We start from the raw sequence: 15,665 nt of genomic DNA, 5'->3' as shown, positions 1-15,665 counted from the left end.
GGACGGAGAAAGAGACAGGAGAGAGCCACAACAGGAAAAAAGTGGCAAAGACAAAGGTCTGAGCACCCTTTAGGGGGAAAAGGACAGAGGAGACTCGGGTTTTAGACCGGTTTACGGCAGCCCAGCTGTGACACCAGCGGCAGGTAACGGGCGGGGAAGTGGTCGGCGAGAGAAAATGAAGTTATAAATCATAAAAGGAGGCGTTGTGGTTGTGTTTGCTGGAGACACGGAGTCACGTAGAGCAGCAGTAAGAACAACGCCAGATATCTGCTAACACGGATTAAAACCTTCTTTTCCTGCTATTAGGGGAATATATTTGCTATGTCTCCTTAACGCTGTGTAAGCTTCACATTAACGTGTAGCTCTTGTCAAATGTTGCTAGCTCAGTGAACAGCTTGCTTCCTCTATCCAGTTCAAAGCTGCTCGAAATGTTTACCTTCCCTTCATTTGAGCTCTGCTGACCAACTGAAGCTCTAAATAATGTAACAGCGTATTCAGTGGTGCTTCACCGTGTTGTTTAGGCCGATTTGGCAGCTATTCTTTAACCAACCATATCCGAGGTGTGATTTGGGGACTTGTGTTATTATGTGTAATAGCTAAATTATGAGGAAAAACACGTGACCTTCCTTTCCTTTTTAATACAGTGTGTTTATTTTTTGCATTTCAGTTGCTTATTGACTGTATTTTTCTCCACAGTGTGTGACTCCTCTGTTCCTGTGGAACTGTAGCTTTGCCGTCAGCAAGTCTTGGAGGATGGAAAGACCTGCTAAGCTGTAGGCTTTAGATGGAAAGAGCTGTCAGCACATAGAGGATGGAGGAAGTGGAAAACGCAAAGAGTGACGGCACTATGATTGATGACACCGCTGTGCTGTTGGAGGACTAGTCTGTCATTTTGGAGTCTCTAGAGTATCTTTGCTGGTTATACTTGGTCACTCATAGCGATCTTTCTGCACATCTGTCCTTTAGTGGGAAAGAGACAGAAAGAAAGTTTTGCGGTGTTTGAGAGCCACAGGTCTCATTTACCCTCCCTCCAGATACAAGCTCCTCTCTTCCAAGTGGCTGAGAGGTTATCACGCAAATGGTTGTCATGATGTTCATGTAGTGTCCTGACATTAGTAGTTGTGGAGCTGAAGGAGGTACCGGTGGAGGTGGGGGCGGCGACAGCGCTGGCGGTGGTGAACATCCAGGGATGGGAAGTGCTCCGTATCCAGCCGGTGAGTGGAAGGGGAAGGGGCGAGGCAGCCTGCAGGAGCTGGGGTGCATGCCCTGGAAGGTCAGCAAACAGAAAGGTGGTGGAGGAAGTGGAGGGGGAGGAGGAGGGGAGGCGGTGGTGGGAGCAGAGGAGAAGAGGTCCAGGGATCCCAGGGAAACTCAGCAGCAAGATCTCTCATCGTCCTCTTCTTCACTCACCTCGCCAGCTCCTCCCCAAGCTTCTTTGGTGCCTCCGGCCATTTATCACGAAAAGCAACGGCGGGAGCTGTGTGCCCTGCACGCACTCAATAACGTCTTCCAGGATGGGACAGCCTTCAGCCGAGACACCCTGCAGGAGATCTACCAGAGGTGAGACAGTATGTGGATTAAAAGTGTTAAGGTGTGCATAAAATGTTTCGTAAATACAATCTGACTAAGTGATCTGTGGACGATCCCTTTTGTCGACTTGTTGCAGGCTCTCTCCCAGCACTATGGTGACGCCTCACAAAAAGAGCATGCTGGGAAACGGGAACTATGACGTCAATGTCATTATGGCAGCCCTGCAGACCCGAGGGTTTGAGGCAGTTTGGTGGGATAAAAGAAGGTATGTAGGAGTAGCAACAAAAGAAGCCTTAGCATGGATAAATCATATTTAATCTAGTAGAAGTATTGATTTAATAGATTTATTTCCATTTGCTTACGTTGTAACTGCAATTTGCCTCATGACTTCTACCCCTGATTGTTTCCCAAAATAGTCAATGTTAGGCTGAGGAAACCCAAACCAAAGAAAAGCAATCAGTCTATTGTTGCTTATCTGTACTTGTTTACACTTGTTCCTCTCTTATCTCGCTAGAGTGCACATATATTGTCAATACTAAAAAGGAGGCACCCCTTGTTTTCATCTGCACCTCAGCCACCTCATCAGCAGGGTCCTGAGTGATCCCTGTGATTAGTCAGTGCTTCCTGTGGTTGATAAAGTTTGAGTCGGTTTTATCAGCATTCCTTCTTCCTTCATTATCAGTCTTACATGACTGTTGACAGCAGCACCAAACACAGACTTGCTATATCGATAAAACCCATTCCTGTTTTTCTCTTTTTGAGCTCTGCAGATGCGCGCTGTTGTTGTTTGGCATAACACAGTGGAGATTCACCTCTTTTTTGCATGTAACTAAGGCTTTACATGCTTACATGTTGTAAACATTCGGTTGCTGGCACGTTAACCGGAGACTGAGGCGAGAAAACAACGCGATGAATGGACTAGCACTTAAGCGCTCTCTCATTTTGGATTTCTCGACAAGAGAAGACATGACTTCTTTTTATTCTTTGGTTATGTTTATGAAGTTCCTGTGACCTGAGGCTGTTTTTATAACTCTACTCACAGGGGATTTTTGATGCGGTAAACACTTGCAGCCAAGATATTTTTAAGTATTTGGACCACGGTGAAAAAAGTGTGCTTAAAAGCTCCAACCCACAACTGGAGTATTTATAAATATCATTTATTTTTGGAAGGGAGCAAAATAATAAGGTCACTTATGAGAGGACAAGTGATTGATAAGACAAGGAAATCTGGTGCCCTGATCCACAGAGCAGGTTAAAAAAAACCTCTTGAGGTTTTTTCTAGCAGTTCAGCATGTGTAATGAAAAAAAAAAGGTACCAGCATTGGGTAAAGAAAACGCAGAGCCTTCGATTTAATCCAGAAATGTGAATGTCCCTCAACGAGAACCCTCACCAGACAGCCTCAGAGATGACTTATTGTCCACAGAATCACAGATGAAAAGATCAATTCTATAAGCACTCAGGTTAAATAGAACAAATACTAAGCTAACATATCAGTGGGATTATAATATTTGTAAACTTCTTAAATTAATACATTTCAGTATGTGCTCAGAGTTTGTTGAAGAAAACCTGCCAGCGGTCTCAGAGTCTGTTACTCCAATAATAGACCCCGAGTTTAAGTTAGCTCTCTTTCTGGAGCAGAAAACCCACAAACTCTGAGTTTTTATTAAATCTGATTGGTTGATCGTTGTCCTCGTGTAGTATTATCATCAGTGTACAGTCAACTGTGTTTAGAAGTGTGCTCTGATACTGGAGCGTAGGTGTGGCAGGCATTCAAGCACTAAAACTTCACAGTCTCCACTTCAGTCTTCGTTTGCCAGTTAATGACAGTTTTGAATTTTGACAGATGCAAAGTTTGCAACACATGTCGCTACACAAACTGCACAAAGGTCAGCGCAGTTGAGTTACACAGTGTTCGTTACAGTCATCAATGGGAACTGATAAAAAATCAAGAGTGCTTTGCAGTGCCGTAAGCATGTGTGCCATATAACCTGTTTGTTTCATTTGAAAATGGATACGCCTTCCTGGTTTGTTTAAACTTCTGGCTGCAAGAATGCTTCTCTCTGGTATTCTACGCAGTCTCTTGCGATGTCCTGTACATAGCTGAATAGCTTTGCTTGTGATTGTTACTGCGGATGGTTTATCACAGGGTTTTTTTTTCTGGACTTCCTGACTTAGAATGGACCTTTGTGTTGTGACTACACTTGTAAGTGCATTTTATCTGAACATAGCTGAAAGTTTCAATGTAAAAATAAATATATATATATATTGCTCAAGTAAATGCAAGCCCAAATAATGACAGGTAACAAAAATGCTGTATGGCTGGAGAGCAGTAGGCCCGGGTTCGAGTCCGACCCGCAGCCCTTTGTCTTCCCCTCTCTCAATCCCCACTTTCCTTTCAATCTACACTGTCTCCATCCAATAAAGGCCAAAAAAAAAAATCTTTAAAAAAAGTAAATACAAATATTTTCAAATAGTCATGTAATATATATGTATTATTAGTGTTACTAATATTGTTGTTGTTGTTATTGTTATTATTAAAAATATATATTTTTTTAGGGATGTTGGCAATATTGAACTGTCCAACGTGGAGGGCTTCATCCTGAACGTACCGTCCAATCTGCGCTGGGGGCCCCTCCGGTTGCCGCTTAAGCGCCAGCACTGGATAGGCGTCAGAGAGGTGGGAGGAGTCTACTACAACTTGGACTCCAAGCTACGTAGCCCTCAACCAATTGGCAATCCGGATGAGCTCAGGTGAGAGGGATGGGGAGTGTGTGCATGTGTAGCAGCAGCAGCAGCTGTGTTGTTTTATAATTTTGTTGTCATGAAGTTTTAAAAACTAATAGATGTGCCAGTGGAGAGGATCTAGCTGAGAAATGTACAGTTAGCTCCATGTTAGAAGTAAGTGTGAAGCCTTGATGATGCTCTGCATGTACATGGACAACTAATGCATCACAGATGAGTAGTTATTCCTGTTGTAGTTCTTTGAAGTCTGCTGCCTGGGGTGCATGCATAGTTATTGCATTGTAATGTAAAATCTGTAGACGATAGAGGCACGCGGACAGCCGCACGGACCATCAAGCTCATCATCTCATGACGAAATGTACCTCATAACGATTCTAGATGACTCGAGGATCTGTAAAGGCCCAAGACAGCCATGTTGATCCACAAAAATGTTCTAGCCATCTATTATAGTGATAAAACCTCATGCTACTTACTTAGAATGACCTAACTTTACCATATAGTCTTAATGTTTTATTACATATGTCCTGAAATGAATGAGTGAGATTATAAACTCATCAGAAAGTGTAGACAGAGGTCAGGGCAGAGGGCTGTGTCTTGTAGACCAGTGTTTCCCAACCACTGTGTGCCGCGAGAAATGATCAGGTGTGCTGTGGAAGATAATCTGGTTCCACCTGATTAGTACTCTAAGCCAGCGGTCCCCAACCTTTTTTGCGCCACGGACCGGTTTATGCCCGACAATATTTTCACGGACCGGCCTTTAGGGTGTCGCGGATAAATACAACAAAATAAAACTAGTACCGGTACCGAAAAAAAGAAGATTTATTCATAACACACGTGAAAAGACCCAGGAAAATCGAGTTAACGATAAAAACGATAACAAAATAACGCTGAAAACCCTGAAAACCATACATTTCACACCTGAGCCTCAACTCTCGTGGCCCGGTACCAAACGACTCACGGACCGGTACCGGTCCGAGGCCCGGGGGTTGGGGACCGCTGCTCAAAGCGATCGGGCAGAACAGGTACATTCTCTTCCACTAGAGGGCAGTACAACTTCCTGCTCTAATTAAATGGGCTGCCAACTGCCAGTAAAACAGAAGAAAATAAAGAAGAAATGACATAATAGTCATGTGAGATAATGCAGCGTGTAATAGCAATAGATAAATATTTTAAAAGAAAACATAGTCAATATGACCTGCGTCCTGGAGAAAATTCCAGCCCAGATGAAGGCCCTAGCATGAGTAGTGGTCAGAAGAAAGCAAAAAAGGTATACTGGGGACAAACTGAACCATTCCGCTATACCTGGTGCACGCGTTGCAGAATCTTCTCTCCCCTAAGCAATAAAAATAAAGAGCCCTGCTACTAAGAAGAGGTACAAATAACTAACTAATAAACAACTTAAAATGGGTTGTTGTACACCCACTTTTACCTGATATATTTGATATGTTATTGATATGTATATATCAATAACAAATATTTATATATATTATACATTTAACCAAACAAGTTTTCCTTGTTGGCTGCTTTAATGTTTTTTGGGGTTTTTCACTGATCATACCGAGGCTGACTCTAAGCTCTGGATAGCTTTCACTTTAATCACTTTTCCTTTGTTAGCTTCTTTAAAATGTCCATGTTCAGCTGGTCAAGGGTAATTCAAGTGTTTGATTAGGTTTGTTGTTACGAGCAGTCTCGTGGTGGGCACACCGTGGTTTACTCTGACAAACTTGGTGACATTGCCCATTCTATACACATACTAACAAAGTCAAATCAAGGTCAGCTTTATTGTTGAAGACCATATGTAGAGTTATACACAGGAATTTGAAATCGCAATGCTCCCATGGCCCTCAGTGTACACTGAAAATATAAAGTTAAAAAAGAACATGTTAGCATGTGGTTGTAAATGTGCAAAAGACTATTTGCCTGAGCCTCTATGTGCAAGTTGAGCATGCATGGAAAAGACACGGTTTAATCAGACATACACTACCAGTCAAACGTTTTAGAATTGAAAATTATGCAGTTTAATGTCTCATTGCACTCTAAGATGAAAGCATAGTAGAAATAAGCAATTGGAGTAAAAAAAAAAAATCATGGAATCAATTTATAGACCAAAATGTATTCTAAACTTTTGACTCATCAAAGTAGCCACCATTGGCAGATATAACAGCTGAACACACCCGTGGCATTCTTTCTACAATAGAAATTAAATATTCTTCAAAAAGTTCTTACAATATCTGTTGCAGAAGTTCCCATAAATGTGTGGCAGTAGGTTGCTTTGCTTTCACTCTTCTGTCCAGTTCATCCCAAACCAGCTTGATGGGCTTTAAGTCTGGAGACTGTGCTGGCCACTCCATGTTTTCAAGCTTACCGTCTTGCTCTTTTTTCCTGAGGTAGCTCTGGTATAGCTTGGACTTATGTTTTGGGTCATCATCTTGCTGTAGGATGAACCCCTGACCAGAGGGTACTGCATGGCGCTGTGGTAACACCCTTTGTACAAGTCACCGACACTGGGTCCAGCAAAACAGCTCCAGACCATCACACTTCCTCTTCCATGTTTGACAGTTGTCCTTTCGCCTACTTGATGCCGTACAAATATCTTGTGTGATGATTTCAAATTTTGATCCAGTCCATAATACCATCTTCCAGTCTTCAGTGGTCCATTATGAGCAGAAATCTGTGCCATCAGAAACTGAATTTGAATAAGTTAAATTTGAATTTGAATTGCTCAGATTGAATCTGAATTGTAACTTGAATAAATGCTTTTGAAAACCGAATTTGAATTAGTCTAATTTGAAATTGAATTTATGGTTTGAAAATGATCATCACTAAATTGAAATTGAATTTTATATTTTGAAAATGAATTGATTTGCTTTGAAACTGCATTTTATCCTTTAAAAATTCAGCTCTCGAATAATTTCAGTTTCACTTCTCACCATTCAGTTTCAGTTCTACAATTCAATTTAAGTTCCAAAATTCAGTTTTTTGGAACTTACATCCGGTTCCGGTTCAAGCGCAGATTAATTGAACTACGTTTTACTAGCCGACCTAAAGTGTTACTGACGGGAATCTACAGCGTCTTGAGCTGAATTAAGACTTCAGAAGTCATTCGTCATGTCGAGTGACCAGCGGATAAACTCTCAGGTTGGTAATAAATGTATTACATGTATAAGAACAAGCGTCATGTTAACAAATGATAGCCGTACGGTAACTTTTATGCTTATTGTAGCTGCTAGCTAAAAACGCTAATTTAGCGTAGTTTGCCCTGAATTCAGCTTTGACAACAAATATGATCGACTGTTTCTAGTAGAATTCCAAAGTTGTCATCTTGGACCCTCTCAGAGTACCCCCTCTGTATGCTTGCAGAGACCCCTACAGTAGGGAAACATGCAAAACGGTGTCCAAACCTTTGTATTTTAGCTTTATTTATGTCTTACACAGCATCCCAACTCTTTAGCTAACTTAATAACTTTAGCTAAAGTGAATAGGTAGCCTAATTCATTAGTGCAGCATTACTGGATCACCTCTGTTTGAAGTGATATAATATGATATACAACTATCACTGAAACAGCAAACTTTGTAAATAAGCAAACAACACTTCTCATTCTCTAAACGTTTGGCCACAGCTGTAGATTACACTATCAGTGCTTGTTCACTCTTAACAATAATTACATTTCTAAATTTACTTTGTGCATTTACAGGTAAACAATATCTAATATTTTATCTAAATGACTTCTTTGTCTTTGAAAAGGGTGAAGAGCCTGAGGCTGGTGACAGTCCAGTTCTACTCTAAGTACATCCTTACAGTGGCTCACAGGACAAGGCCACATTCCTGTCCTGCCAGAAGAGAAGAGAAACTTCAGAGTCTTCATGCAGTTCAACCATATGACAGGGGTCTCAAACTCCAGTCCTCGAGGGCCAGTGTCATGCAACTTTTCCATGCCCTCGAGGACTGGAGTTTGAGACCCCTGCCGTATGGTGTTTATGCTGTTTTCTACCCCACAGTTACAGCATGTCTGACTGCCTGTTCAGCATATGCAAAAATATGAGTTTAAGCATGTGATGACTAAGGCCTTCCATTATGGTGTTTGTCATCAAATGTCACAGACATCTGGATGATCATTTGGAATAAACAAAAAACTAAAAACTTGTTACTTCATCTTATCTTTATTATTGTTCTTATTTTACATTGTTAGGCATTAGGTTTATTTGTAGTAGTCCTTTCCAACTTCTTTCCCTCTTCCATGTTACTGTGGCAGCTTGTCAGCATCTATTTGGGGTTGGGAGTGGAACAGAAAGTAAGGAAATCCAAAGTGCCATTAAAACCAGGAGAGGTTCTTATATTTCAGAAGAAGGGATTAATTCAAAAGACCTCAATGCCATATTTTATTTAGGAACCCTAGAGAGCACTTTGCAAAATAACACATTCTTATAATTTCACCCTCAGATGAGCCAAGCTACGACTGTCAGGGAAGGTGATGTAGGTACAGAGCATATGAGAGTGGTTAAGTTAATGTCTCTTGTCTAGATGAAGGCACAAGAGGGATGGATTGCAAGGCGTAGAGATTCAGTATCTTCAGTCTTCAGTGGACACTCCATTTCTGGCACAAAACACCTGTAAAAGATGGTCGATTTAGGAGGTGACCCGACAACTTCAGCCTGTCAAACATATTAATGGAGCAGTATGTTTAAAAAAAAAATTTAATTAAGTAGAATTATTATGGTAGTTAAACACAGTGAAAGTTGTATATCATATTATATCACTTCAAACAGAGGTGATCCAGTAATGCTGCACTAATGAATTAGACTAACTATTCACTTTAGCTAAAGTTATTAAGTTAGCTAAAGAGTTGGGATGCTGTGTAAGACATAAAGCTAAAATACAAAGGTTTGGACACCGTTTTGCATGTTTCCCTACTGTAGGGGTCTCTGCAAGCATACAGAGGGGGTACTCTGAGAGGGTCCAAGATGACAACTTTGGAATTCTACTAGAAACAGTCGATCATATTTGTTGTCAAAGCTGAATTCAGGGCAAACTACGCTAAATTAGCGTTTTTAGCTAGCAGCTACAATAAGCATAAAAGTTACCGTACGGCTATCATTTGTTAACATGACGCTTGTTCTTATACATGTAATACATTTATTACCAACCTGAGAGTTTATCCGCTGGTCACTCGACATGACGAATGACTTCTGAAGTCTTAATTCAGCTCAAGACGCTGTAGATTCCCGTCAGTAACACTTTCGGTCCGCTAGTAAAACGTAGTTCTATTAATCTGCGCTTGAACCGGAACCGGATGTAAGTTCCAAAAAACTGAATTTTGGAACTGAAATTGAATTGTAGAACTGAAACTGAATGGTGAGAAGTGAAACTGAAATTATTCGAGAGCTGAATTTTTAAAGGATAAAATGCAGTTTCAAAGCAAATCAATTCATTTTCAAAATATAAAATTCAATTTCAATTTAGTGATGATCATTTTCAAACCATAAATTCAATTTCAAATTAGACTAATTCAAATTCGGTTTTCAAAAGCATTTATTCAAGTTACAATTCAGATTCAATCTGAGCAATTCAAATTCAAATTTAACTTATTCAAATTCAGTTTCTGATGGCACAGATTTCTGCCCATAGTCCATTGGCAATGTTTCATGGCCAGGCAAACCTCTTTGTCTTATTCTGACGTCTTAACTATATTTTTCTTGCTGCAACTTGTCCGCTCGAAGTCTCCTCATCACAGTTCAGACTGAGACTTGCTTACTACGACCACTATTAAGCTGTGCTTGAAGCTGTTGTCCTCTGAGCCGCCTATCACGCAAGCTGTTAACTCTCAGAAACTTGTCGTCTGATTCAGGTGTGGCTTTGGGTGCGCCAGACATCTTCCATTATTAATTGCCTTTTTCTCACCATTTTTGTAGCAACACACTATTTTATGCAGCGCAATACTGTTCAACCGATGCTCAAGAGGGTATGGATCCAGTGTGTTCCAGTGTTTATGTAGACAGAGGGTTGGAACACCAGGTTTCAAGGCTTGATAAACCTCCGTTGCTGCAGAACAGTTTAAATTGTTAACCCATTTTATGTTCCATGAAAAAGGCCTTTTAGTATAATTCATTTAAGAAAAATTGCATTATTTCTTTAGTTTTGGGTAACCTTTACTTTTTTTTAACCTCTGGCAGTTCATTTCAAGCTATTCACTGAACCTGAACAACTTGAATTACAACTTGTATTGTGGTTTACAACTTGTTCTGCTGGGCTAAAAAATAATTCATTGAAGCTTTACATCAGCGTACACCTTGTTAATTTTGTTGTTGTTGTTTCACTTTAATCACTTTCACTTTAATTTAAAAAAATGTAATTCTTTGTTTGATTTTTATCACATTCTCAGGAAGTTTCTCCACCAGCAGCTACGAGGGAAGAACTGTGAACTCCTGCTAGTCGTCTCAGAGGAAGTGGAGGCGCACCAGACATGGCGATCTGATGGCTAAGGGTTTAACCAGCCTACCACAGCTCTAACTGGGCCAGCAGTCCAATCGCAGAATAAACGGAAGAGGAACTAGCATTGTTGTGCTCAGCCAAACCCCTTTGATGCACACTTGCAGATATATATCTACTACACACACACACACCTTTTTTGGAGGTTTTGTTTACACAGCCATTGCTGGACAATTATCTGGCGAGATACAATGCAATGAAGGAAGCAAACACTTTACATACAGGGAGAATCAAAGAATCACTCTTTCTCACGACACAGCTAAGACTTCTGAAGTGTTATCCTGTTTCTGCTATTCTTGTGGATTTTTTTTATATTGATGCATATTTTCAATGTCAGTTTTGATCTTTTGATTTTGTTTTTTTCCCTTTTTACTTTTCTAGTTTCCAAAGTCATTCGAGTTCAGGCTTTATGAAAACTGCTATGTTCATGTGCCTGTCTCCTTCAGTGATCCTCCCCGCTTCTGTCATGACGTTCACTGATGTGACTTTGTGTTTGTGTCCTTCCCTTCGTGTTGTAAAGCTCTCTTTCTCTTTGTCCGTATCACTTTCACCAAAGCGTGCCCTTCGTTGCCTCAGCGTGACTCCATCTCTGTCTTTTTCACGTCACTGGTAAGAATCGGTGAGTGATCACGTTGCCAAGTTTGTATACTTCAACACCTCCCAAACATTTCTGGCACAGACAGAGCCTTTGCTGCGGAGGCTCTGCCAACACAACACTTTTATATGGCAACAAAGCAATGCAACAGCACCCTGGCCAAGTAGACCCTCTAGTGGATGTTCGCCTAATTTTCAGTCAAGCAAGACATACCATCATCACCTATCCAGTTTTTCTGAAGTCTCAAACTTCTTATAGCATGCCTTGATTAAGAAGCCAATGCCCCATGACTGTTTTTTCCTTTTAAATCAATCATTAATCATAATGGGTCCAGCTTTAATTTAGCTTAAACACTGGTCAGCACAAGAGTCATCAACCTTCAGTTTGTCCATTTTCCCTAAAAAAAAACCAAATCACATTTATATAAGCTCCCAAAGTTAGAGTATCACTGCAACAGAGTTAAGTTTGCATATCCGAAAAGGTGGTGTTTACCTTTAGCAGGATTCTTTTACATATAATAATCAATTTAGTGTGACATTTCAAATGTAAGTCTAAAGGATAGATAAAAGTGTACCAGCAAAGCCTGTTCCATATTACAAAATGAAAAAACTTCACCATATTTTGTAGAGGCCGATTTGTTCCTGATGGGTTGCTTTTTTATGTATATGTATTCTACATATACATATACAGCATATAAATACATGTGTCAAATTAGAGGAGGAATTGCTTTTGTTGTTAATTCAGATCTGCTGAGGTGCAATATGGCATTGTATTAAAGGCAAAAGAATGGGAGTGTGTAAAACTCTGTAATGTCGCCGTAATTGCCCGACACATCCCTTTCTCCATTATTTTCCTTAAAGAAACAGTAATATTTAAAAAAACAAAGGTTACTGCACATATCAGATGGCATTTATATACTGATACTGAGATATCTGTAATAGGTGAGTGTCGTCTAAAAATATCAGTTAAGTCAGATACCAGTTGGGCTCTGTACGCCAGCTAACGAGAGATCATGCATATGAGGAAATAATTTTGTTTCCCTCCATCACGACTTCTACTCAGAGCCACCAACATTTGTTATACGTCTTCAAAGTGATCTTTCACGCAGATGACACAACAGTTATCAACCCACTGTAGCCCCCACCCTACCTCTTACTTTGGCTTGCGAGTGTCCCCACCACAGCAGTCCTCAGTAGCACTGGAGCTCAGCCTATGCAGAGATTCTCCTTCTCTGTATCCTCTCATAAATATCCTGCCAAAATACAGCTCTGAGAGAATGTCAACGATTGTCCCACCAAGTCTTACGCAGCTGCTTCTGTTGCGTGAAGTTTCAATCTGTGGAAGATTTTGTTGGTGGCTTAGGGGAAATGAAACTTAAAAAAAAGCTTGAAGATCTTTAGGAGGTGTCAGGTAAAGAAAGTGTAAGTCGGAAAGTGTCCCAAATTTCCAGCCTTTACGCGTGCTGTGGGAAAGTGTAGTGAAATGAGCCTAATGAGAGATTCTGCTGTTGTAGCTTTTCGTATTTATCAACTGTTAAAACTGTTTGCTACTATAAATGTATTGTCTGTTGACGACAATATTGGCCTTAACTTGTTTACATTGAAAGAAACATATAGATATACGTTGCTCTGAAATATTGACGGGGGGGCTGTGCAGTTTGGCGCCACTTCAGGAGGTTAATTCCAAAGCACCGACGAGAAATCCAGTAAGCAAAGAAACTAATCTGTAATGATATTTTCAGTTTTGCCGCCAAGGACTTTATGTTCTATTCAAACGTTTGAAATGACTTTTATAGGAAAAAAGATTACTTTATTTTAATGGTGCATGTCTTATTTTAGAGTGACTCCAGCGCAGGCTGTTGGCCATCACCACCTCGTTATATCCAAGCCGAGCAATCGTCAGTAATTTGTGGAGAGTTTTCAGCCCAATCACGTCGTGACTAGTGTGGCACATTTGCACTCAGCATTTGCCTTTTTCTTCTTTTTTTTTGCCATGACAATCCATTTAGCCCTTCCTATTAAAGGACCCTGATTGTCACTGTAATTTTCTTTTCAATAGAAATAAAATGCTTATATTGGCACTTTATGTATAAGCTGGTGTGTGGGTGTATTAAATGGGTGTCTATTTGCTTTCAAAGGGTCATTGTTGGGTTACATGTAGATTATAATGTTGCTATTCTGAGCCTCAGTGAGTGTGTGGAAAGTATGTCTCACTTTTACAATGACATGTTGCCCTTTAGAACATTTGTTCATTTCACAGGGAAATTGTGGTGCGTCAGAGAATGTAAGCCTTCATACCTTATATATTCGTCATACTTCAAGTGAAATATTTCAAATCTTTTTTCCCCCCCAACTTGATGATCTTCATGTAAGCTCATGAAAATCAGAAATCCAGTTTTTCCGACTATTTTTCTCATGAAAAGTTTGTTCACTTCTACTCAGTTTTTTGTTTGGACTCCTTTACCAAGAACTGCTGCATTAGTGCATCGTGGCTCTGCTGAGGTGTTATTGAAGCCCAGGTGGCTTTGACCCTGTAGATGAATTCTCTACAGGGTTCAGGTCAGGAGCTGGTTGGCCAATGAAACACAATAAGGTGTTCAACATTCGGTAGCAGTTCTGGCACTGGAGGTAGATGCTAAGTCCTACTGGAAAAGGAGATCTGTGTTTCCATAAAGCATGTCAGCAGATGGAACCATGAAGACGATTGTGTTGACTTTGGACTTCATAACACACAGTGGGCCAGCCACCAACAACATCAGCATCATCACAGACCGTGGAAACTTCCCACTGGATTCTGTGCCTCTCCCACTCTTCCTCCAAACAACGATAAGGCCCAGGGAGCAGGATCAGCCCAGCAAAGACTTTGGAAAACATTAAGTGGAGGATAGTTTTTGAACTTTTAGTTTGAAAGCTTTTCCTATTGGTAAAGACCTCACCACCGCCCAAAATAAATACCATTAATACTACACCAAATTATTAAATTAAATCATGTAAGTTTTTTTAAATTTTTCATTTATTTATTTATTTTTCTGTGAGTCCACAGTAAAATAATTCACAGAAGAAACATTTCTGTGAATTAATGATTAAAAAAAAAACAAACAGGACAGCCTGGGCAATAAACTACCCAAACTCTTTCTGTAATTTTACACATTTATCCTGTAATGTCACTGCGCCATCGCACCTAAGATCAAAGTGAGTTGTATGTGACTCGTGTGCTCTACCGCCTTAATTTCGAAATGAAGTGCAAAAAATTAGTGTGTGACTGTTCCCCGCTATTCCTAAAGATGTCTGCTTGTGGTGCCTCCTAATGCACTAACACCAGCTACAGTCCACTGATTGCAAAGCTCTTCTAACACACAATCATCTGAAGACTGGTCATCCTTTTTGTTTGTCCACTTTTTCCGACAGACAATCTATGCAGCAATGACCTTCTGTGGCTCTGGACAACTGTCAAGTCAGCAGTCTTCCTCATGATTGGGGAAGATCGCTGAGCTACTGAACAGTGGTTGCATGTGCTGAACTAGACACAGTATTGATACTGGCGGACTCATCAAACTGAAAAGATTTTTGTAAGTCAAAAAATGCAATAATATAAATTATAACAGAGAAAAGACAATATATTTCACCTTACATGTAATGCATATATAATAAATGAAAGCTTGCCTTTTTGAACTAAATGTGGGGACATAACAAACATTTTTACAATATTCTAATTTTCTGAGATGCACTAATAATGTTGTTTAAAAAAATGATAACTCCATCTGACAGCTGTATCCCTACCTCCTCTCCAACATGAAGGTTTACAGTTAAACATTAAACATTTGCTTTGCAAGCCCAGACCTGCATAAAAGCAAAGTTTGGTTGGGCCCCCTATTTACACGTTAGACACCTGAGTTGTTCCACCAAACACTAAAAGGACCCTCTCACCAAGATCAACGTCATAATTCTGTGATCAGATATGTCACAATAAAAGTACAGACTCAAGAAATCCAAGCTAATGTTCGTTTATTCCTCTACACCTCAGGTACTAACCCTTTGAAAGCTGGCTTACTTTAAGTGCATACTTAAAAATGAGCAGCTTCCATACATGTAATAACGATATTATATCATAAATATTATAATAAAAGAATGACTGTTTATACTACGGTGCTGCTGCTTTAAGTGAAGCAGAGGAGGAAAGTACTATCACCGTCTTTGGTATCCGTATACACGCTGCATAATAAGGATGATGGGGAAGCTGGTGGCGCGCGCCGGAAACGCGCTTTGGGCCAGAGCGGGCGCGCGCGAAGCGGTGTGCAGATGTGTCGCAGA

The 15,665-nt window shown here is 40.3% G+C and overlaps 1 protein-coding gene across 2 annotated transcripts; it reads left to right on the top strand.

Moving 5' to 3' along the window:
- Positions 1–12,095, top strand: josd1 (Josephin domain containing 1). 2 transcript variants are annotated; one of them, XM_085415844.1, is made up of 5 exons: positions 1–143; positions 697–1,560; positions 1,667–1,795; positions 4,088–4,282; positions 10,654–12,095. In XM_085415844.1, exons 2-5 carry the CDS (start codon positions 1,190–1,192, stop codon positions 10,751–10,753), a joined length of 795 nt encoding a protein of 264 aa, XP_085271970.1. In that variant the 5' UTR covers positions 1–143; positions 697–1,189; the 3' UTR covers positions 10,754–12,095. The 2 variants fall into 2 exon arrangements, with proteins under 2 accessions (XP_085271970.1, XP_085271971.1); XM_085415845.1 differs by having other exon boundaries at positions 12–247.
- Positions 12,096–15,665: the final 3,570 nt, after the last annotated feature.

This window comes from Rhamphochromis longiceps, linkage group LG8 (assembly GCF_057381845.1).
Source record: "Rhamphochromis longiceps isolate RC_006_pf linkage group LG8, R_longiceps_female_GT1.1, whole genome shotgun sequence".
Taxonomy (NCBI): Eukaryota; Metazoa; Chordata; class Actinopteri; order Cichliformes; family Cichlidae; genus Rhamphochromis; species Rhamphochromis longiceps.
The sequence above is the reverse complement of the archived record's forward strand: the minus strand, read 5'-3'. Positions and strand labels throughout refer to the sequence as shown.